This window comes from Diceros bicornis, chromosome 18, assembly GCF_020826845.1.
Source record: "Diceros bicornis minor isolate mBicDic1 chromosome 18, mDicBic1.mat.cur, whole genome shotgun sequence".
Taxonomy (NCBI): Eukaryota; Metazoa; Chordata; class Mammalia; order Perissodactyla; family Rhinocerotidae; genus Diceros; species Diceros bicornis.
Genome location: NC_080757.1, coordinates 20,543,627 through 20,567,416, shown reverse-complemented (window position 1 = coordinate 20,567,416; position 23,790 = coordinate 20,543,627). Strand labels below are relative to the sequence as shown.

At 37.2% G+C, this 23,790-nt stretch overlaps 1 protein-coding gene across 2 annotated transcripts in view; it reads right to left on the bottom strand.

Moving 5' to 3' along the window:
* Window positions 1–23,790, bottom strand: part of NF1 (neurofibromin 1) — a 260,892-nt gene that overhangs the window by 5,030 nt on the left and 232,072 nt on the right. For both annotated transcript variants that reach the window (XM_058560309.1, XM_058560310.1), the window contains 10 exons: window positions 21,072–21,198; window positions 19,383–19,514; window positions 18,266–18,401; window positions 16,940–17,097; window positions 14,468–14,590; window positions 13,937–14,067; window positions 13,655–13,755; window positions 12,465–12,607; window positions 12,057–12,103; window positions 10,604–10,820 (listed from right to left, as the gene is read on the bottom strand). In XM_058560309.1, the coding sequence (XP_058416292.1) occupies window positions 10,604–10,820; window positions 12,057–12,103; window positions 12,465–12,607; window positions 13,655–13,755; window positions 13,937–14,067; window positions 14,468–14,590; window positions 16,940–17,097; window positions 18,266–18,401; window positions 19,383–19,514; window positions 21,072–21,198 (1,315 nt within the window). The remainder of the gene's footprint in view (window positions 1–10,603; window positions 10,821–12,056; window positions 12,104–12,464; window positions 12,608–13,654; window positions 13,756–13,936; window positions 14,068–14,467; window positions 14,591–16,939; window positions 17,098–18,265; window positions 18,402–19,382; window positions 19,515–21,071; window positions 21,199–23,790) is intronic.

Below are 23,790 nucleotides of genomic sequence, written 5' to 3'. Positions count from 1 at the left end.
TCTAGGAGCCACACATCCTTCCTCTGGATCCAGCCTTGAATTCAGAGTATAAGGCATCTACAGGCACATGGCCTGGTTTACACAGGCTCAGTAGAGGTTTGCTGTCTTGAACTTATCAAAGGAACATGGGTATTTGTCAGTGTTTCTTTATGAGAAAGTGCACTGGGCTGGGCTGTGAATGCAGAGCTGAAAATGTCAACAACCCCTCTCTGGGAGCCAAGCACAGTGAACCAGCATCTCGAATCTGCTCTATTCTAATCTAATCATATGTGCAGAAAGATGAATGGAAGAAAACACAACACCATGTTCACAGAACTTTTCTCTGGGTAACAGAATTCTGGATGATTTTTATTCTCTTCTGCACATTTATTTGCATCTTCTCCAGAGCTATTTAAAAAAGGAATAACAAAATTGAAAGAAGGCTGCTCACCATCTCTTGAAGGTGCCTGAACTTTGTGCTGTGTGTTTGTGTGGTTCTTTTCATTGCCTTGCCCATCTCCACAAGATCATATTCAACCCATATTTCTTCTCATCTCTATTTCCTTCGTGATGCATTCTCTGTCTCCTGCCAGAGCTACTTTCTCTCTCCTTTTTTCTCCCTGCTTTTATGCAGCATTTATATTTATTATATTTGGCCTACATTTTCTTTCTTTCTTTTTTTTTTGTGAGGAAGATCAGGCCTGAGCTAACATCTGATGCCAATCCTCCTCTTTTTTTGCTGAGGAAGACTGGCCCTGGGCTAACATCCACGCCCATCTTCCTCTACTTTATATGGAATGCCGCCACAGTGTGGCTTGACAAGTGGGGCATTGGTGCGCGCCCAGGATCCGAACCCGGGAACCCAGGGCCGCCAAAGCAGAGCGCGCACTTAACCACTGTGCCACCAGGCCAACCCACATGGCCTATACTTGCACAACTTGTGCATATGCCCTATTTCCTCTACTAGAGTAAAAGCACCTAGAGGGGCAAAGATAATTTATTATCCATTTTTGTTTTCCTAGAATATCCCGTTGATGTCTTTTTCAATAAGATTGGTTGAACTGAATGCTTCTGTTTTTAAATGTGATGGCTGTAATTCAGAGCCAAAAAGCATGCAACCTCTGATCTGCAGGGTGTGGAACCATATTTTTAGTGGAAGAGAGAAAATTTTTTTTAAGCTTCCTCCATCTGAAATTATCATGAACTTGTCAGTGTATTTGAACTTTCATTTCCTTAAATTTGCATGTGGCCTACAAGATCAAGTCCAATAGTTCCTTATCTGGGGTCATTTCTTCAATAGGAAATTAGATTCAGGCAAAACTAGGACTTTAAAAAGATAAGGGTTTGTAACCAGTGGGAGATGGCCATCAGGAGGGACACGGCGTGGCCACTAGGAGGGCCTGTGGCTCTCTGCCAGCAGTCTGCCGCCCTGGGGCTGCTTCTTGTGTGCTGACCTTTGGTGCAGCCTTGCCCAGGCTGGACTATGGCTCACCCTGGAGGGAAAGCAGTCACCACACTGCAAGGTGGCAGTGCTTCCGTCTGAGGACAAGGGCATGCTCAGTGATCTTCTTAGGAATTAAAAGTATATAAATTGTGGTCACAGATTAAGTCACTAGGGTAAAAGTTTCTTCAAAGAAATACTAAGAATATTCTATTTTCTGTTTTGTTAAGCAAATAACCTTCAGACCTCTAAATAAAATTTTAAAAGCCTTATTTACCTCTTGTTAAATGTTTTTTTTTTGTGTGTGTGTGAGGAAGATCAGCCCTGAACTATCACCCATGCTAATCCTCCTCTTTTTGCTGAGGAAGACCAGCCCTGAGCTAACATCTATTGCCAATCCTCCTCCTTTTTTCCCCCCTTTTTTCTCCCCAAAGCCCCAGTAGATAGTTGTATGTCATAGTTGCACATCCTTCTAGTTGCTGTATGTGGGACGCGGCCTCAGCATGGCCGGACAAGCAGTGCGTCGGTGCGCGCCCGGGATCTGAACCCGGGCCGCCAGTAGCGGAGCGTGCACACTTAACTGCTGAGCCACGGGGCCAGCCTCACCTCTTGTTAAATGTTAAGGGTAAACTGTAAGCTATAAAGTTTTACACATAGTATGACCTCAGTTATGTAAAGAAAAGAAACTAGAAGGAGATGCACCAAAATGTTAATAAATAGGGAGTATCTTAGAGTGGTGGGATTATGGGTGATTTTTTTCTTCTATTTTTCTGAATTTTCTAATTTTTTTTCCTAATAAGCATGTGTTCCTTTTAATAAAAACATTAAAGTATCATCCCATCACTCATAACACTAAGCTTCAATGCTATGTGAGAGGCTGACTTCTACTCTTTTTTTTTTGTGAGGAAGATCAGCCCTGAGCTAACATCCATGCTAATCCTCCTCTTTTTGCTGAGGAAGACCAGCTCTGAGCTAACATCTATTGCCAATCCTTCTCCTTTTTTTCCCCTAAAGCCCCAGTAGATAGTTGTACGTCATAGTTGCACATCCTTCTAGTTGCTGTATGTGGGACGCGGCCTCAGCATGGCCAGAGAAGCGGTGCGTCGGTGCGCGCCCGGGATCCGAACCCGGGCCGCGAGTAGCAGAGTGCGCGCACTTAACCGCTAAGCCACGGGGCCGGCCCTGACTTCTACTCTTAAATTCAACTTTCATCTCAATTCAATTCTTATTTGTGTGTGTGTTTTCTTCCTACTTAGTGACCCAACTCTACAAGTCACACACAGGTAACCATGGCATGGCTGTGATTCCTAAGTTCAACTTCACAGCAAAGATGTTTTACTGTAAGGATCAAAGGAGAAGTTGACATAAAAACCCTGGAAGGTCATTTTAAAGAAGAAAGTCAATTAAAAATGCTTTATATTTATACCAAAATATAGCATCTTGAAAAAGCCAAGTCAGTATGAAACAAAATCATCACAGTATCTAGTTTTAGCATTTAAGTTTCTAAGCATAATTCTCACTTTTGAGAATTTGGGCAGCATTCTTTCTTTTTACCCTCTAAAATTAAATCTAGAAACCTTTCTAAAAGCTGGTGAAGGATTTGGTCTCAACATTCTACAGGAAAAACTCTCAGATTATCTGCCTGTTTGCTCAGAATGGAGACAAAATCCATCCTGCACTGGTACACGCTAGACTGTAATTAATGAGCAGAACTTGGTGTCGCATTTCTTTTCATCAAGGCCCCTCTGAGGCTTTGCATTCTGGTCTCTCTTATGCCCCTAAGTGCTGGCTTTCCCTTCTGACTCAGTGGGCACAAAAGCAAAAATCCATGAGGTGACAGAAACCCAGAGGCCACCACCCAAATGAAATAGAGGTAAAAACTTTTGTGGTCCTGATTTGCTAGTTTAATTTCTCCCACAGATACGCTGTCATCCAACATGCAGCAAGTTACAAACATGCAGGGCAGAAGAAGCTGGAAATTCTATACAGCAGTGTATTAATAAGCACTATGCTTCAATGAGTTGTGGTGGTTCCAGATAAAGATAAAATCCTAAGTAAGTGGGAAAAAAAATTACTAGATTACATTATAGTTATTTAAGTTATATGTCGATCTCCTCTGCTCAAACATGAGGTCCTTGAAGGCAGGTATGATGAGGGTTTATTTTGACAACTAGGGATATAGATCCAGCCTGACAAATAATAAAACACTTAAAAAAAAATTCACTTATTTTTTAAACACCAAAATAGTTTCCCAAACTGGAACCTAATATTTTCGTGAAATAATAAAAGGACTGAATTCCTTTTAGTTCTTGAGAAGCTGAGGAAAAATGGGTTAGGTAATTTCTGAGATTACACAACAAAAATGAAAGACTAATAATAACATGAATCTCCTACCACCTGCAGATCAGCAATAGTAGGTTACCTGACTCTGCATTGCTTAGTTTATTACACATATAATAGGGAAAAACTGTCAGGAAAGGATTATTACATATACGAGAAGGCAAACATGTCAGAAGACCCAGGTTTGAGTCTTGGTTGGATCAGAACTCTTATTTGGTTCTGGTTTTTAATCTGGCAATTACGGATAACAGTAGACATGTCTATTTCAAAGGGTTGTTAGAAGAATCAGATAAAATAATCTATGTGAAGACTTTTTGCACATAGGTAAAATAATTACTACACAAATTAAGATCTTCCTAATATCTGAAATAAAAAAGACCAAGTGATCTACCTAAAGGAGCTTTAGAACAAAAGCACAGAACTTGAATTTTATACTAGAATTTGTAAAATTACTGAATAAGCACAAAATATAATAAATCTTCTTAGAAAGAAAAGGTAACTATAGCTTGTTCTTATGCTATAGTAAATACATTCATGCATATGTGCTAAATATATATTTAGAAATATTTGTATTTTGAGTTAGGTGTACAAAATAGTAGCTAAGAATTCAAAACAATTTTAATGGACTTTCATCAATTGCTAACACTTATTTTCTATTAGGTCTAATCTTTCTGTATAATAATTATAGAAGATTAGAAGAAAAGGCATCTTTTATAAATTAGACTTAAGTGTATCACATTCTTTTTCTTCTTAGTCCTTAGAGCTAATTAAGGGCCATATTCCTTTTTTAAACACAGGTGATAGAGTGGGTGGCCAGCTTTAATTTCTAAGGCAACACTGGGGTTGGCTTTATATTTGGGAAAACAAATATTTCCTAAGCTCAGAACTCATCAAACCACACACCCTGCTTTCTCTATTAACTTTCCCTGGAGTTTCTCGTTAACCTGCCCGTGTTAGTTGAGGGCCGGGACTGCACCTTCAGTATTCGGGGGAGAGGAGGCAGCTCCTTAGCTGAGACAGGACACATGGCCCTGCAGTGCCAGTAAGCACCCAGACCTTAAAGCAGTGGCTTTACCAGACCCTCAGGTGCTAAGCCAGACTGTGCTCATGGAGATTGGTGAGTGAAGTCTCATGCCATGTGCCCAGGACGAGCGCAGGGTAAGCAGTACTTCATGCAAAGATGACGAAAGTAAAGAGTACCTTGATGAGGGAACAGCTGCATGAAAACTGCTGATTTAGAGCAAGGCAGAGAAGCTTCACAGACACAGAATGGAAGAAAAAACAAACGTGAGTGATGTCCACAAGATTTTTTAAAAGGGTGAAATATGATTAGACCCTGGATAATTATTATGTTCCCTGGTTTTCAGAAAGAATCTGGTTTTAATTATTGAACTCTCAACATTAATTTCTTAAATATTACACTCTGTAAATAAATGGTAGAACATATGATTTTACAGATAGATGTGTTTTTACCACCTTTATTAGAGTAAAGAATTTTAGTTTAAACCAAGAATTAAACTAAAAAATGAGAGGAAAAATGAGCAAGAATTAAACCAAGCAATTGCTCAGTTTAAAATGAATTCCTCCCTTAAATACAGGGTAACAACAAAGAAAAAGAAGGAAAATAAATCAATACCAAATAAAGGTCTGGGGATATCAGAAGCAGTACTCTAAATATTAAAATCGTTTCAGGGATTTTCAGCAGTTTCAAGATAGAGGCCTTTAAGTTTCTTCTACGAGGGAGACATTGTAAACCTGGTAAGCATACCAGGAGTGTTAGTGATGCAGAGGTCAGTCTACGTTGTGAGAAACGGTTGTGATAAACCATCACTGTGCACACAGCTGTCAGCACTATTGGTTCAGGAAGCTTCTAACTCCAAGCGGCTCCACCCAGCTTCCCAGCAGGGAGGTCTGTACTACAGAAGCAGAGTGAGTAACACCTGACTGGCTTAGACATGGCCCCAAAATAAAGAGGAACAAGGAAACTTAAAATAAAGCTCAAGTAAACAGGTCTTTGCTGTAAAAAAATTCATGCTCCAATACTAACAGGAAAATAACCTGACTGAAAAAAAAAAATTAAAGATTTTTTTCTAGTAAATAATATTTTAAAAAGATTATAGGCTTATTTTTGTTTAAAAAAATTATAACACACACCTCACATTTTTTTGAGGTCAAAATATATTATAAAACTTTTGCCATATTACCTGATTCTTCCAAACAAATGTCCCTTTGAACTATCAGAATACTTTGTTGTACAAGGTACAACCCAACAAGTACCACAAAAGTGGTCAACACAGTTACCTGCATAGACTTGACCATCTTAGTACTGAAATCTATTTGAGGGCAGGGGTCATGTCCTACTAGTTCCTCCACTCCCTTGGGTCTAATAGAGTCCCCTGCATATAGTAAACAAGGAATATCTATAGGATAAATATCTGGAATTTTGGTGGTTTTCTACAGAGCACTGCAGTATTAGTCTTGTACTTAGAATCAAAGAACTTGTGTACATGTAGAATTTGTTAAACAACATGGATCAGAAGGAAATAACAACTTTGGCTCAAAATCCAGTACTAAGACCCACAGGCAAAAACTGTCAAGTCTCTGGTGAACAGGGTCTCTCTTATCTTTAAATGTCCCAGAGTGCCTAATGTACACACACAAAATAGGTGTTCAAATGTTTACTGAATTAAATTACAGTGTGAAAACTATTAGGAGACCATGGCAGAGTATAAATCAAATTTTAATACGTTGGAAATGGATCTATTTAATTTCTTTTTCATGAATATGAGTCCATATAATTCCATCTGCATTTTTATTTCTAGTATACTTGCTCTTTAACATCTAAAGAGGACGCAGGGAAACTGCACTTGAAATAAAATGGTCATAAAGCATTCAAAATTATGGCTTTAAAAAAACTTTCTTTGCTCATCACCTAAGAGAACCACTCATGGCTTGGCCTTAAGCAAGAGAAAGTCCCATATACAGCATTTTTAGGTAGATAGGTTTTATTTTCTGGTTCTAATCTTGGTTCAATTTCATGCCCAGCTCAGCTACACTGGACCTAATGATGGATCATACTATCAAATCTGAAATATTCTTACATATCATAGAGTAAATGTTATGGATTTTCTTCAGGGTTCTCTTAGTAGCATTTGGGAAAATCTGAAGAGGTGAAGTTTTATGTCCATTTGGCTAAGAGGGCCACAGTTAAGACATTTTATATGGACTGAACTCAGAGTACAGTCCTTTGTCTCCACTGATGCCAAGTTCAATTTCTACTAGGGAGGGAGTCAGAAGACAGTCATTTATGTATTTTTAAATGTGGATTTAAAAAACAATCCTCCTTGTGCTAACGGGATAGACAAGTGGGCTATGATAATTTGTCAAGAAGAATGCACTTTCAGAGACAACTGCTTTACGTAAGCAACCACCAATTCCTCAAAAGCTGGTGACTGATAAATTACCACCCAAATTTTTATTTAAATAAGGTTTAATGCTTGGGAGGGGGAGGTAGTTCACAAATCTCTTATGTAGTTGATTTGACTAGATTTGGACTCCACAGAATGTTGGAGAGCAAAAAAAAAATAAAAATAAAAAAATACAGCTTAGTGGCTGATCCTGCTATGCACCAAAGATCTAGAAAGCAGAGTCTTGCATTGACATGGGAAGTTTGCAGCAAAGGGTTGAGTTGTGTGCAGATCAGCAACTTTTGCTTTTTGACGTACGGCAACAGAGCTTTCACCTGCCTGAAGCTCAGTAGACTGGGTGCAGGTTGATGCTGGCAAATTTGATGGCAAGCCAGACCTATTTCAGGGAATGACACAGAGTTTCTTTAAATACTTCTGCTTGGGACTTAGCTGACGGGAGTGGAGATAGGGAAATATTCTGGTTTCTATTCAACGAAATAGCAAAGCTGAAATGCTGGACTGAGTTAGGAATCTGGATTCATCACTTCTTTTAGCCCTTTGATATCAGCAAACTCAGCTCCACAAAGAATTGAGGAGATAATGATATAAGATTACATGTAGCTAAAGATATAAAGCAGTATACCTAATTACAAACAAGTATTAACTCTTATAAGAGGTATTCCATAACAGCAGATGACAAAAACACAATAATTAGGTATATAGATAAACCAGGATCCTTTCAAAGAGATGAGCCCACAATTTAGAGATACAAATGGGTTTCATGAGAAAGTCACTATTGAAAAGATAAACCCTTTCTCCAAAAACAGGTAGTAAAATAATCTGGCAAACCAAAGGACACACAATTCACAATTTAGAGACAGGAGATACTGAACACCGTGATTCTACTTAATTAATTCTACTACTTTTAAAGCTTCAATATCTTTTGAGAATAGTCAGAGGTTTCTAGGGTATAGTGGTCTATTCAAGTAGCCATCTTTGGAGAACTACTGGAGGTGACACCATTGGTTTAAAACTGTAACAAAAACCATACATGCTCTTCTTTGATTTTTATAAACAATTCTAAATAAGAGGTTGTGGAGTAGGACTAATTTTTTAAGCAAATGGTTGGTTGGTTGGCTAATGTCCAACCAACATAGGACAAAAGCAATTAATCAACTAGCAGGGGAACCTGTACTGATCTTTATGCTCAACCTGATGATTTTATTGTCTCTATTAGTGGGCAAAGATGGGAAGAAACCCCCCTAACAATTAGTCTGGGTAAAAAAATTCAACATATAAACAACCAATCATTTTGATAAATTTAACAACACTTTAGTAGCCCCAGAGGCAAAAGTTTGGTCAAAAGGAACCAAACTTTAAAAACAAGAGGACTGATATAGACAGAGTCTACAAATTTTCTAACTGTGATCAACATTATAAACAACAAATAATGCAGAAAATAGAGAGTTCTACAGAAGAAAAGGAGGGTGCACTTAAGGTAAGACAGATGGAAGTACTGGGACAGCAATAAATAAACAAATAAATGAAACAAAAAGGGAAGGGAAGGGAAAGAAGAAAGATGACAGACAGATCATAGATACGGAAGGCAATGAATGTGGTAGAGAGAGCACTGGTCTTGGCTCTAAAGAAGGACTGTGTGATAAAGCAATTAACTTAGCTCTTCCAAAGCTCAGTCTCCCCATGGCACACAATACCGTGAGCCTAGAACTAATTTACCTCTATAGTCCCCCGAGCTCCAAAATGCTAAGATTTTATGTGGGGGTGGGGGGAGGGTGGTGGTGAGGGAAAGAATTCAACGGCTGCGATATCTAGAAGAAATAACTTTTGCCCTGGCTTTAACAGTTGAAACGCGGATTACGGGGCAAGATCATAGGCATACCCTAGGGCAGTGTTTCTGGAACTCTAGGGTGCATAAGAATCACCCAGGGTGTTTATTAAAATACAGATTGCTGGCTGAGCCCTATTCTTGGAGTTTCTTGTGCTGGAGGTCTGGGGTGGGGCTCTGGCGTTTGCATTTCTAACAAATGCATCCCAAATGATGCTGATGCTGCTGGCCTGGGACCTCACTAGGAGAAAGATTGTCCTAGGGAATAAGTGACAGAAGACAAATGAACGTGATTATATGGGAAAAAAAAGTTGGCCAGATTTCTCTTATTTCTTGCAGGAAAAAAAGACCCTGACTAGGTGTAGTAAGGTGATTGATAAATAAATGCTGGATCAAATAATTTGTTTTCTCTGCTGACCAAAGCTTTTTTGTTGACCAAAGCTTAATAGATGAATATCGGTATTTAATAATAATGGTTTATAATATGAATTGCATATTATATTTGCCAAGTTCTTCAAAACTTTCAAAACTATATATGTTTAAATGTTCATGCAAAACTGGGATTGTAAACTGGGGATTCTATTTATGGATCTTGAACATCACAAAATAGACTACATCATTTGGCTTTTTAAAGCAAATCCATGCTAACAATTAAAAGAACTACATATAGTAACTTTTCCTTACAGAATGAGGTGTTTCATAAGTAAACTTTTCAGATAATGCAATTCTAAACACAGAACCTTTTTTTTTTATTTTAGAAGGATATTTTTCCGAACAGAAAACATGACCGTAACGGAAGCTTGCCTTCATTACCCACTGTTGTCACGACACACCACGGTGTCAGTTCTGTGACGAGTAACACCTCCAGGGTCGACTAGAGTTGTATGAACCCATTCACGCTGACACTGAATTAGCCCAGAATTCTGCAGTTTTGCCATTTCTGCCATCTTGTTTATCTCAGCCCCACCTGAACTACTAGCTATTATTTCTCAGTGTATCACCTCTTAGTTGCATGTGGAATTGGTATACTTTTCCCACTGGGACCTGAGGGTGACTCCACAGTAAGGAATATGCTTATGGGCTTTAAGATGCTACTTTCTTGAGATAGCTTTTCCGTTTGGTTGTTTATTTCTAAATTTTCAAGTTGGTCTCTGGGTGGTTGACTTGTTGCTGGCAGCAGGGAAGTGGGGTACTACTATATTTTGTATATTTTTTGGATACAGTATGCTGTATCAGAGACACAGAAGCCCTTGGGGCAAGGTTAGTGTATCGAGCAAGGGAATTATAATTCTCTTCACTTACAGGGTAATGTACCTTAGGTTGTTCTTCCTGCCCAAATCTAAAAACTTATCAACCTTGGAACACTATGTGAACACTCTAAACATTTCACTATCTTATGTATAACTGTTTGAAAGTAGAAAGCTTTATAGAATAACAAAATTCAAATCAGCTACAAGGTAAAGAAGAAATGTAAGATGAACCTCATGATAAAAAGGTGCAAAATCCACTATAAACTGATAACAAGGGAATTCCTAATGTTGGTATATTAATATTATTGCTCAAATTTATATAAAGATTATATTTACTGACCTGGGGAATGCTGGGAAGTTGCAAGTGAGGTCATGGAATTAGAAAGGTTAAGGTTAGCAGTAATACTAAGCTGGCTCTGCACTGCAGGAGGATAAGGAGATGTGGGTGTCAGGAGGGACTCCTCACTGGTTTCTTCATCAATTCCAGGCAAATACGTGTCAATCAAGGCATCAAGAAACTTAACAATAAGCTCAGCATAGTCTGGGATTTGTGTTTGCTGTAATGGAAAATAGGAAATTATTTTAGCTCCATTCTTTTCTTTTGTAAATCCCCTTAGAAGCCAAAAAAGATTAATTCAATTTTTGTTTTGGGCTTAATTTACTGTTTTTCTTCCTTTGTATTATAGATTACAAAAAGGGGGTGGAGTAATAGTTATAGACTACCACTGGACTTACAACTGGGAATGTTATTCAGCTTACACTTAGAGCTTCCAGATGAACCTGCAATTACTGAAGGCCATGCACAGACAAAGACTGAATTCCTCCTGACACAATACAATCATCAGGAATGATGTCTAGTCAATTTTCCAAAACAGAGAAAATGAGCCGAGTATCATCATTCCAGCCGCCATTTAGAGATTCGACTAACACTGAGGCGCTCAGAGGGTTACTGGCAATTAAACTACAGTAATTCCTGCCATGATATACTTATTTCTGTGACTTCAGGCCCATTTTTTTAATGACAACCTTTGCATATCAAGAGATATTCAGTAATAACTAAACAAAATAATAGACTAAATACTCAATTCCTAAAATTAGAACAATGTTTAGATAATTCATATTGATTTGGCAATCCTGTATCTAGAACACTGCACTAGGAACTGTTGGGGGAAGAAACAGAAATCCTGCCTTCAAGGAACCTCAATCAATCTGGAGAGAGACCATATACAGAGAGTAATTAAATACACATTGACGTAGCACTGTATCAACTAATACCAGTCAAAGAACAAACTGAACTGGAGCAAATGAACATATATTCAGGGAAGAATGAATCTAATCCAACAGGTTAGAAGGAAAAATGTTTTCACGAGGTAGACAGTTTTTCATTACGTAATTTTTTAAAAATTGAGATTTGACATATAACATTATATTAGTTTCAGGTCATGAGGCAGATTTTAACCATAGGTGCTCCTTCCTAATTACAAGATACTTAAGTGTGTGCATTAGGATCATCAAATACACGAGGGACTGAGGGCAGAAAAGTTTACAGAGGTTTATTATACCCTTCTGAAAAGTCAAGCATACACTGAGTTGTTTTTTGTAAAAACTAATAGTAAACATATTAGAGGTGCTGACTCTTGGAAAGGATCTTGTAAAACTTTTTAAAAAAATAGCATATGTGTTTACTGTGAATCATCATTCTGGGTTTCAGCATACTGTTTGTTCTTAAAGCAGGCACATTAATATGAATAAAAACTTTCATTTTGTCAATAGAGAAAAATATATTTTCTTACCTTTGAAAAGGGTCCTGCAAACCGCCACAAGCCATTAAAACCAAAACCTGCAACAAATCAAATGTTACTCTTATAATAAGCATGGCACTCTTTTAATCCTAACAGAAATTAAGTTACATAGTTGATGATATATAAAACCTATACCCACATTGAAAACTTTTTAGAATGAGTGTCAAAGTAGACAAACTCACTTAAAATATACTCAGTATAAAACCATATTTTAATTCAAAAAAGGTTGCCACCCAGTTATTTATTGAACACACAATTAAAAGAGTCAGAAAACCACATATGGAGAGAGAAGTATGAACAAGCCTATCCCTTATAAAGAACTCGTTAGTCAGTGCGTTCTATAACAGTGCACATGCTAGCAAGTTCATCAACCATCCTCCTCCCGATACATTTATTTACTTTGCAGGTAAGATGTCTGGTATTGTGGTGGGGACTCTTCATGGTACACCACACTCTGCACAATTCCGTGAATCGGATTTAACAAATTTGGATCTTGGCACAATGACAACAGGGTGTTGATCTTAGAGTCCAACAAATTGTGCCTAAAACATAAAAGTCAACAGAGGAACATTTTTAAGAAAATACATACTGGAAAACATATTATATATTCCCAAGAATAATGTGATAAAAATGAAGGGAGACAAGTGCTTTTTACTTTCTGGTGCTTTTCCAAATTTCCTATAATGAATGTTTGCGTTTGCTTTTTTGGTTTGTCTCTCTTTTTTTTTTCTAGTCATAAGGGAAAATATGGTAAAAACAACCAACTAGTACTGTCATATATAAGCATGTTTAACTACATGGTGACTGTTTGCTCAAGACAAGGTTGGCTTCTGTCTGCCACTCAGCATGCTTTAGGATCATTTCTTTCTGCTGACTATTCACACGTACCCAGGGAGTTAAAACTAAATTTAATATTAATCAGTGTTTAATAAATGCTGAATCAGATCGAATAAGGAAGGCAAAATTAGTTTGGAGGGGGTGGACTATATGATTCAATGACGATTTCTAACCTGGCTACATTCCATTAATAAAAATAACCAAGAGCCAACAATATAAAATTCCGAAATTTTTAAATGAGATGAAACAAAAATAAGGAAATAATGATACTACATAGAAGGCCTCGATCAGGAATAGAACTTCCCAAGTTCCTTTGGGTTATTTACATTTGAGCACTTTGAGGCTAATATGATTTTAGCCCTTAAAAGAAGATAAAATTCATCTCCCAAATAAGAGGTCAACTTTGTTTTCACTCAGCTGTGGATAAATACAAACACGCTACTGAAAAAGAAACCAAACTGGGTATGTTGACTTAACTATAGCAGTCTAATGGTTTGCTCCTAAGTGAGGAAATGAACAGCTCATCACGATGAACCAATTAAGAAAATCAGCAAGATAAAAAAATGCTTTTCCTAATAGGCCAAAACTAGTCTTAGTGCCCATTAAACCCACTGTCTCTAAGCTAAAATCACTATCTCACGTTCCGCTCTTCACAACCAATGAACATCACAGGATGATACTCTCTCTAAGCTTTTATAAAACATCTGACTTCAAAACAGATACAAAAGTCAAATACAAAAGGAGATACTTACACAACAGGAAAAACTTTGGGGAAAACAACACTGGCCTCTGCTAAGTATTCATAAAGAATTCGTTGATCAAACTCATCCGTGGTGTATTTTACCAGTGTAGCCTGCCAAACGCAAAAAAGTAAACAAAAAACATTTTATTATGGGCTGAATTGTCATCTGTTTTGGTGAGAAGCAAAAGATGGCCTTCCTTTCATGTTTTTAAATATTTAAGGGCCTCCTACGAGTAGATTGGAATAAAAACTTGAGGGAAGAAAAAAACTCTGAAAAAGTGAAAACCCTTACCAGAACGGTAAGAAGCAGTGCTTGGATCTTCGGATCAGTAAGAACTTCTTCATCCAAGAGAACATTCGATTCAGACACTGAAACTTTACGCAAATGTGGGTGCTGCTGTGATGAGGAAATTCTTTGAGTTTCTGCAGTAAAATATGGATTAACACAATCAGCTGTATGAATCAAATAGACACAACTAGATACCACTTCACGTAACATATTTTAATGTTACTTCTAAAATTCAATAGTTTAGTAGACACTTAAAATATCAACATAAACATCATACAGAATTTCTATTTACCTATACAAAAGTTTTGGCTAGCTGTTTACAATGCTGTATGTCATATATATGATTACTTTTTACACAGATTTCAGGATAACTGTCATTTTAAGGACTGTATAGCTTATTTTTTGAAAAAGAGCAAATGTTTCCATATTTCATCCTAAAGATTCCAAGAAATGGCTGGAAAGCAAATATGATTCTACTGTACTCTCCCACCTTACTTTCAATGATCTAGATCAATTATTAACTTTGTTTCTCACCCATTTCATAATCAGTTTCTGCTACTCTCCTCATTTTGGGGGGTGTTGTGATCCCTGATTCCATTTCTTGCCTTTTAGGAGCCTTTGTATCTGATATCAAGTGATCAAAACTTTTCCTTGTTCCTATAAACAAAAGTTACAGAATATGGAAGTTCATTAACCACAGTGTCTGTGAATAGGAATATATTAAAAAGAAAATGTTTGGACATAAAGTGTTTATGTTTTCACTTAAGGACTCAAAAGAAAGCTCAAACATATCCGTGGGGCAGAGTTTCTCTCCTTTATTCTCCATCTTCTCAAGGAATTTTGGCCCCACAGCTTTCTATTTCAGTACAGAATGTACCTTATTGGTCCAAATTAAACTGAGATTACATTCACTATACTGGAGGTAAACCAAATTCCCCCAACAAGTACAATATTTCATAATAAACACAGGGGTATGCACTGTTCAGTAGCAAAGATCAACTATGTCTGAACAGCCGTTTTTCAACTTAAGAAATTCTGCTGGTGCCAAGAAATAGTCATTAATGTATGACGAATTTCCAAACACAGGCAAGATCAAAGTTTGATTTTAATTCTTCAAGCTTTGGAAAAAAGACTTGCATGCCTGAAAGTACTAAATCAGAGATACACAGGGAGATGCTTCAAAAATAGCAAGTAGTACCATCTCCCACTTGGCTGTGAGTTTCTCTAATCTTGTATTACACTAATGTTAAATATCTTTCTCTTATTTAAAGTAAAAGTATTGAAATTGGATTATTTGAAACTTGCACTAAGTTTTGTCCGTTCTACTTCAGAAATCTATCCCAACCTGATTCCCCTTCTCCATTCTCCTGTTGCTCCCGCCTCGGCGCAGGCCTACACCATTTTTTGTTTGGACTGCTATACCAACCTCTAATGGTCCACTTGCCAAAAGTCTTCTCCTATTTCTTCACGCTGTAGCTGGAAAAACTTTCCTAAAGACAAAATTTGGTAATGTCCCTTCCCTACTTAAATATCCCTGCTGAATATATGATAAGGCTAAATCTCTTAACACGGCACATAAAGTCTCCCACAATCTAGGTCCAATTCTTCTCTAGCCTCATTTCCTACCTAATTGCTTTTCCTGATTTTTCTTTATTCTTGTTATTCCCCCTCTGTTGAATGCATGCCTTCCTTATCCTGTGTCTACCAGGCAAGCATATATTACACCTTCAAGACCCAGTTCAAATGTTACCGCCTCTCTGTAGCTTTTCCTAATTTCCCCAGATCCTCAGTTTCCCCTCATCAAGACATAATACTTTAATAGCACCTAGGGATGCTGTTGCAATTGGCTGATTACAAATCTTAGCCACCAAACTATGAGCTCTTCAGGGCGGAGACCATAACTTTTTCATCTAGCACCTGGGTTGAATGAATTCAATATTGCATTTTCTCTGACCTTAATTTTTCATTTACAACTTCCTTGGCATGAAAATCCAGAATTACAAAACACAAAGTAACCAGGAAACTCCTAGAAGATTATTTATGGCAAACTATGAACAGAAAGTAACTCAAACAAAAGGTAATAATCCTGTGTGACTAGTAACAGCGATTAACATTTGTGGTTTCAATTTCTTTCATGGTTTACCGGCATGTTATTGATTTCACACTTTATTGTTTGTTCACTGATTTCCTTATGAACGCAAACATTTTCCCAATACATAAAGATACTTAAACACATGCTTACATGGATAACTGAAACCCACCGAGCCATTCACAGTGTTGGTCACTGAAACATGGATCCCAATGTATTCCAATAACAATGAAAACTTTAGCCAAAGTTGTGTAAGAGCACCTTTGCACTTCCACTGTAGTGAAGTGGGATCAGTGGGCTCTTTCATTATTTACTTTCAGTTTTTGAAAAGCGAAAGGGTCACAGCAATTTAGGTGGACTTCTCTTTGACAAATGTTGATGTAACTGAGCAATCTTAACTTTCAAGAATCATATCTTCTTATAGTAATAAAAAAAATACTAATCAAAAAACCTTACCTTTTTGTCTTTTTAAAAAAAAGATGGCATATAGTATTATTACAGCTTCATACCATATTGATGTATTCTGCTCTCAGATGATAATTTCGGGAAATATTTTGTTAAAGGCCCTGTATCTGAGTGCAGCAAGACTCTTCCTTTTTTGTGAGTATCTAATGTCTCTACTACTCCCATTCCCTGCTGCCTGGCCAAGGCAGAACAAAACAAGGAGAGCCACAGTATTTAGTCTAAGAATAAGAAAAGAACCTGTTTCAAGATCCCATTCTCATTCCTCTGTCTAAACTGATATGGCTTAACTGATCTATCAAACTCTCTTATAATTGGCATCAAAAACTTTGCTACATCAAAAACAGGAAATTTTGATAATCTTGAACAGCTTCAAATAATTTTCCAAGAATGAAAGTATCTGACCAGTTTTTAAAATAATTCTAAAAAATTCTACATAATGTAGGTAAACTAACCCAGCAACTTCTTAGTGTTGGCCTGAGAAGGCTGCCCCATGTCCAAGCTCATGGATTTCCTGGCTCGGGGACTGGTCTGGCCCACAGTTGGATAGGTGGCTGCAAGGTACCCTTCCGAACCTTTGGGAGATGACCATGGCTGACTCTCCTTTAGCGTCCTGAGAGATTTAAACAATTGAGACGAATTAATTAACATGGTCACAAATACAACCATTGTTTGCCCCTCCCAACTGGCTGTTCTATAGTAATCAATTAATTTTAAAACTGCATTCTAAAGGGCCTTAGGATACAAACTCTTAAAGTATCCCCTGAAAGTATCCACTTTCTTGCCATGATATCTTATACAAGAAGGTACTGACCGAATGCTCAACAGAATTGTACTGAATTGATTTTTTAATCAGGGAAAATCAAGTCTAAATAAGCAATCGTATTCTTGGTTTAAAAACCAAGAAAATCAACCTTAAGTTATACATTGACAGGGGAACACAGGCAAACTCACTTTCTCCTTTCCATTACAAAAAGGGCATATCTCAAAGAAATATAATCATAGGAATGACTGAAGAATAAGACTATCGAAAACCAAGTATGCTTGGAAAGCTTTTGCATACACTGTTAAAATCTCAGTGGGAAATTTTTGAGGGCTTTTTATCAAAAAGTGGGATGTTGATAAATTGAATGATATAAGCTCTACAATACAAAATTACACTCCTATGTTCAACACTGTATCTAAAACTTAAAGATACTTTTAACTGAAAACATAAAAATTTATGAATGATGCCATTTTCATGTAATTTCTCCACGTTATAGTGAAAAATATACTATCCCAAACCACATACAATAGTGGACACAATTTGATTATATCATTTAAATCTGTAATATAGAAAACTTTTTAATAACTTTAGTGTGATATGTAAATACAACAAATGTGCTGGCGTGTTCATCTTTTTACAAATCTGTACAGCTTAGTTTTCTATCATTAAGCATGTAATGTTGCTTATATTTCATGTTAGTTTTTTCCTAGGCCCTTTTTTGCAACCCAATACTTTCAAGATCATCTCTTTTCATTATTCAACTGGTTTGTGCTTAAAGGAGGCAAACTAATGTTAACATTAGCACAATTAGATTAGGAGAAGAATGATAACTTTCCTACTATTATCCCACATAAAATACTGTACATTTATGAGTTTTGATTTAACACTCTTCCTAGATTATCTCTAGATTCCCTTCTACATTATCTTCTGGATTACTCTGCTGCTTGCCTCCATTAGCATGGAAAACTGAAATCTGATTATAATTATGTAATTATGGGAGAAGAAGTCCACTTACCTATAGCTAGGGTCGCCATGATGAATGGGATATGTATCCATCGGAACATTTTCCATTGAAATATCAGTAAGAAGAAGAGACTTTCTATGTTTTAGGCTACAGCGACTTCGAACCTCCTCAGATACTGTGAGTAAAGCTAAAAGGAAAAAGAAGGAAGATTAAAAAATTCAACAAATCACAGGTGTGACTTAAAACAGGATCCACTTCTTACAACCTCCTGAAGAGGGTAATAGCTGTTAAACGTGCATGTAAAGAGCCCTAGAGAGTGTGAAGTTTAAGGATACAAAACACTTAGGACAGACTTGTTTATTTTAAAGGGTTTATGGTCTGTTTTGGAAGACTGTATGTAAACATCAATATACAAAGAGATTTAATAAGCACCTTATATTTGTCAAGTGCTTTAATGTACATTTGATCTCAACAAACACAAAAAATAGGCAGTTACTCTAAGGTACATTTCTTAGATAAGGAAAAATACTCTGAGATGTTAAATTATTTTCCCAAGGTCAAATGACTCAAACAAAAAAGTTGCCACAAATTGAAGTCTGTTAAACTGGGAGTCAGCACTTTCCATCGACTAAGTTCAAGAACTGTATTATACATTAGCGCTAAGTGTTGCTGAGTGGAGAAACACAAATCGGGAAAGAGCATATAGGGAAGGTTTAATGGAATGTGGGGATGGGCAGACATTCCACGTAAAACAAAAGCACTTCTAAGAGATGGCAAGTAGATTAGCTGAAAAGAGCCCATCCATTTGGAGAGGTAATAAAAAATGAGGCTTATGAAATTTAGAGAAAGAGGACAGAATCAGGAGGGCTGCTTAAGGGCCCAGGATGCCAGGCTGAGGCGTCCAGATTTCATGCAGACAGGGGGAGCCACGTAGTTTCTTGAACCACAGGTGACAAAGGGAACACATTTCAGACTTTAATGCAAATTCTTTTATAAGGCAAAATGTTTTGGCAAAACTTTCAAAATTTTCACCACCACCACAAGAGTGGACTGTGACCTGTTTACCCTGCCGAACAACCAGTTGAAGGACCCTTAGGCGTTTGTGTCTTTTTGGCAGCCCTTAGATATAGATGTGGTAAGATTAACTTTGCTTATTTTGTGTTTTTACCTGCTAAGTAAGCCACGCTCTGTGTATTCACCTCAAATTTGTCACAATTTCTATGTTTGTTAACCAGAGTTAGCAGTGTATGCAAAATTCTGACTGTTCTTGCAACAATGGCAGGTGACGGATGCCTGTACCCTACAAAAAATAAAAACAAACAAGAAGTTAATTCATCCTTTCAACAAGTATTCATTGAGTTCTTTTTCTGTGACTGGCAACTAAACAAGGAAAGGAAATATAAGGGATAACTCTGCCTTCCGAGAATAGCCATTTGGGAAGGTAAAACATACATGTGAGTAGTTGATTACATATAGGATTAAGTACCAAAAATGTGTAGAATAGAATAATGTTTCCTGGAACTCTAAGGTACCTCAGGGAGAGGAAAATTAGCAAAGATGGTGGTGTTTCAGATCTTCCATTCCCTTAGGTAGTGCAGGGATGTTTTTAAAAACCTATGTATTTAGAGTTCACCATAAGATATCTTTTGAAAATAGGGTTCCATTGCTTAAGAATTCCTTTTTTTTTTAATTAAAGAAAAAAACCTAATGACATAGGAAGTATATGCTCTCAGAGCCTAAAGAATAGGGTGATTAGAGGGTAAGCTTGATCTTTGGACAGCTTTTAATCACTAATACTACTCCATTTTACAATAAGGGATTTGTACACTGAAAAATCTGGTATTCTTTTAGAAATAGAGAATAAGCAAGTACTTTATCAGCCCAGCTGCAATCCCTCTTCTTGGTATCCTGTAGTAAGTGTAATATCTTTTGAGCAATCCCTATTCACCTTAGAGATTAAAGCTGTCAATATTTTTTGCAGAAATTTCATAAGGTGGTGAAATCAAAAGTATACATTCACAGTGGTGGGTGTATGTATATATATCAGGTAAAAACCGGGGAAACCTTCATAATCCCTCAAGCCTAAGAATCATTTAAATTGATACAAAACTATAGACTCAAGCTAAATTGTGGCCAAATCCAGTGCTGCTTAAACCCCCTGGTTCATGCCAGCTCCTTCACCCAGGCCCTACTTTACACTGCTTTTGCCTCTAACTCACCACTACATGCTGTTCCTGTTAACTGCAGTCTCTGGCCATGACTGCCCATGTAAACAAACCAAAGCTAACACGCAGTGAAGTCAGCAGTGAGGAGTAAAGCCAGATTAGGGAGTGAATGAGCTGACTCTGACGAATAACTGGAGATCACTGCTATAAGCAATACAGAAATTTGGAAGGGTGAGAGTGGGGTCCAGAAAGGTGAGGTTCTATGGTATGGAACAATGGGACTGATCAACAACAAATTAGAAACAAGTTGAAGAAAACCTATGATCAAATCTCTAAGATAACATTTTCTAATATAAGTTACTCAAAAAACATTTATTGATTTGCAGTCTGTCTTATTCTGATAATCAAAAAGATACTTAAGTAGTGTTAACTAATAATACAGCTATTAGAAAGTTCAGTACTTAGGAATTTTATATGAATCAACTCTTTTGCTTTTTAAAGGAAATCTGATAAAGAGTGGAAATTCGATGCTATTAAAATACACATTGAACAAAACATAACTCAATAAGACAGATATAGTTTGCATTTAAAGTAAGACATATAAGCCAAATTATTTCAAGCAATCAATTATTTTAGTTCCTTTTGGCTTCCTGATACCATTTCACAAAAATATTCTGACACAGGGCCTCTACCTTTTAAGAGGTGTCCAACCAGTGCGAAGTTAAAGTTGGAGTTGAAATTGAGTCCAACAAAATGATCCATTTGCTTGCAGTGCCATTCCAGAGGATTCCGGATTGCCATAAATACTTCCTCTGGACTCTATTAAAGATAATCATGAGATGGTTGATCGGGTTCACACAGGAACTTTCCTTAAAGGACCACTTATTGGTTTTTGATTGTGTTCGACAGCAATGACAAGATAAGTAATCCTTTCAAGCTGAGAGAAATTATTTTCAGATAACTACAGAAAACCATAGAACATTTAAGGTACTATAAATAAATTAGTGCAAGACAGTCAAGCATATAAACAATAAGATGGTAGAAATGAAATAGCTTTGATTTATAATGCAAAATAAATGACTGTCAGTTTACACCCTGGTGACTTTTTAAAAATTATAATTATTATTGTTTTACATAAGACTATCCATTGAATTGTAGCTGGCATTTTATGTACTAGGTTGACTGAAAATTCAAGAAAACAGTTCACATTTACTGAGTGCCTGCAGTAGAGAATAATGTTAGATGCATTCTTGTACTGAAACCTTACAGCAATCCTATGCAGTACATATTAGCTCTATTTTATAGATTTATTCATTCATTATTTATCCTTTTACTTATCAAATACATATTATATGTTCTTCATGTGCCAGGCATGACTCTAGGCTCTGCAAATACATCAGTGAACAAAACAGACAAAAACTACACGCCCTGCTGGACTTTACATTCCAGTATGGGAAAATAAGGAAATCGAAACTCAAAAATGCTATGCAACTTGCCGAGGATAATTACAATTTTAACAGTGTTTCCTAAAGTGTGGTTCCAGGAGTATCTGCTTTAAAGTCACTGAAGATGCTTGTTTAAAGGTGGAAAGTACTGGGTCCCATCTCAGAATCATGCGAGGTGGATAAGGCCCAGAATTTGCTTTTTTTTTTTTAAAAGAAGTCCAGTAATTCCCATAGGCACTGAGATTTTTGAAAGCAAACAACTGAAGGTGTAAATTTAGGGTCATGTCTAGATTTCTAACTCAAAGAAAGAAAAGCATGAGTATATAAAATATACGTAGAGAGATGTTTAGAGCAGCATTGTTTATACAGAAAAGAAGAAAAGACAGAAACAAATCAAATGTCCATTAATGGACAAATGGTTGAATAAATTGTGGTTCGTGCATATTGTAAAATACTCTGCAGCCATGAGAAAGAATTATATATACCTATACATGCACAAGCATGTATATGTGTGTGTGTATATATATACTTAGAAAGATGTTCATTTTATATTGCTAAATAAAAAAGTTAAGTTGCAGGATACTATAAAAAGTACGATCATCTAGGGGCCGGCCTGGTGGCGTAGTGGTTAAGTTCACTTCGGTGGCTCAGGGTTCGCAGGTTCGGACCACGGGCGTGGACCTACACACCGCTTATCAAGCTGTGCTGTGGCAGGTATCCCACATAAAACAGAGGAAGATGGGCACAGATGTTAGCTCAGTGCCAATCTTCCTCAGCAAACAGAGGATGATTGGCAACAGATGTTAGCTGAGGGCTAATCTTCCTCAACAACAAAAAAAAGTATGATAATCTATGAACCTACACATGTACAGTGTATATGTGTTTTTAGCTTTATTGAGGTGTACCTGATGAATAAAGGTGTAAGATATGTAAAGTGTACAATGTCATGATTTGATATATGTATATACTGTAAAAGGGTTCCTCCTGTCAAGTTAGTTAATGAACTCATCCACCACCTTACATATTTACACACCTCCGTCTCTTTTTTTTGGTGGGAACATTTAACTTCTACTCTCTTAGCCAATTTCAATTATACATTACAGTGTTACCAACTATAGTCACCATGTTATACATTGGATACTTAGACATTATTCATCTTACATCCTGGTGACTCTTTTTTTTTTTTTAAAGATTTTATTTATTTATTTTCCCCCCAAAGCCCCAGTAGATAGTTGTATATCATAGTTGCACATCCTTCTAGTTGCTGTATGTGGGACGTGGCCTCAGCATGGCTGGAGAAGCGGTGCGTCGGTGCGCGCCCGGGATCCGAACCCAGGCCGCCAGCAGCGGAGCGCGCGCACTTAACCGCTGAGCCACGGGGCCGGCCCCCATCCTGGTGACTCTTAACAAGCTTTATTAACTCTAATTCCTAGTATCCCGTGGCCCTGGAGTCAATGTTAACTCCTGCTAAGAGGCTATTCTGGCAATGAAAATGCCAAGGCAGATACTCCTAGACAAACACTTCATTTACAAATATTCTTATAGTCATACAAATAGCCAATAGCTAGCTATCTCTCTGACCACCATTGTCCCAAGACAACCCCAGAAAAGAGCAATGGGGATTAGGAAAGAGGGGCTCTAGTCCCAGATCAGATATACAAACATAGACAAATTCCTTAACTTCTTTGTTCTTTTTCTATTTTGTAAAATGGATGTCTGACTTATAAACTTCAAGGTAGCTTCTTCCTTTAAACTTTTGTTTCCATACTTCCCAGAGCCCCCGCTGTTTTGGGTCTACACTATATCTGGCAGACTGAACAAATAATGTTTAGACCAAGTATCTTCACACTTAAAACCATGCTCCTGTTCTCTGTCTCTTTCTCCCCACAGCTCTGTTAATTTCACTTCAAGCAAGTCTCTTGTTATATACACATATCTATCTTTAAAAAAACCTCCCCTCTTTTCT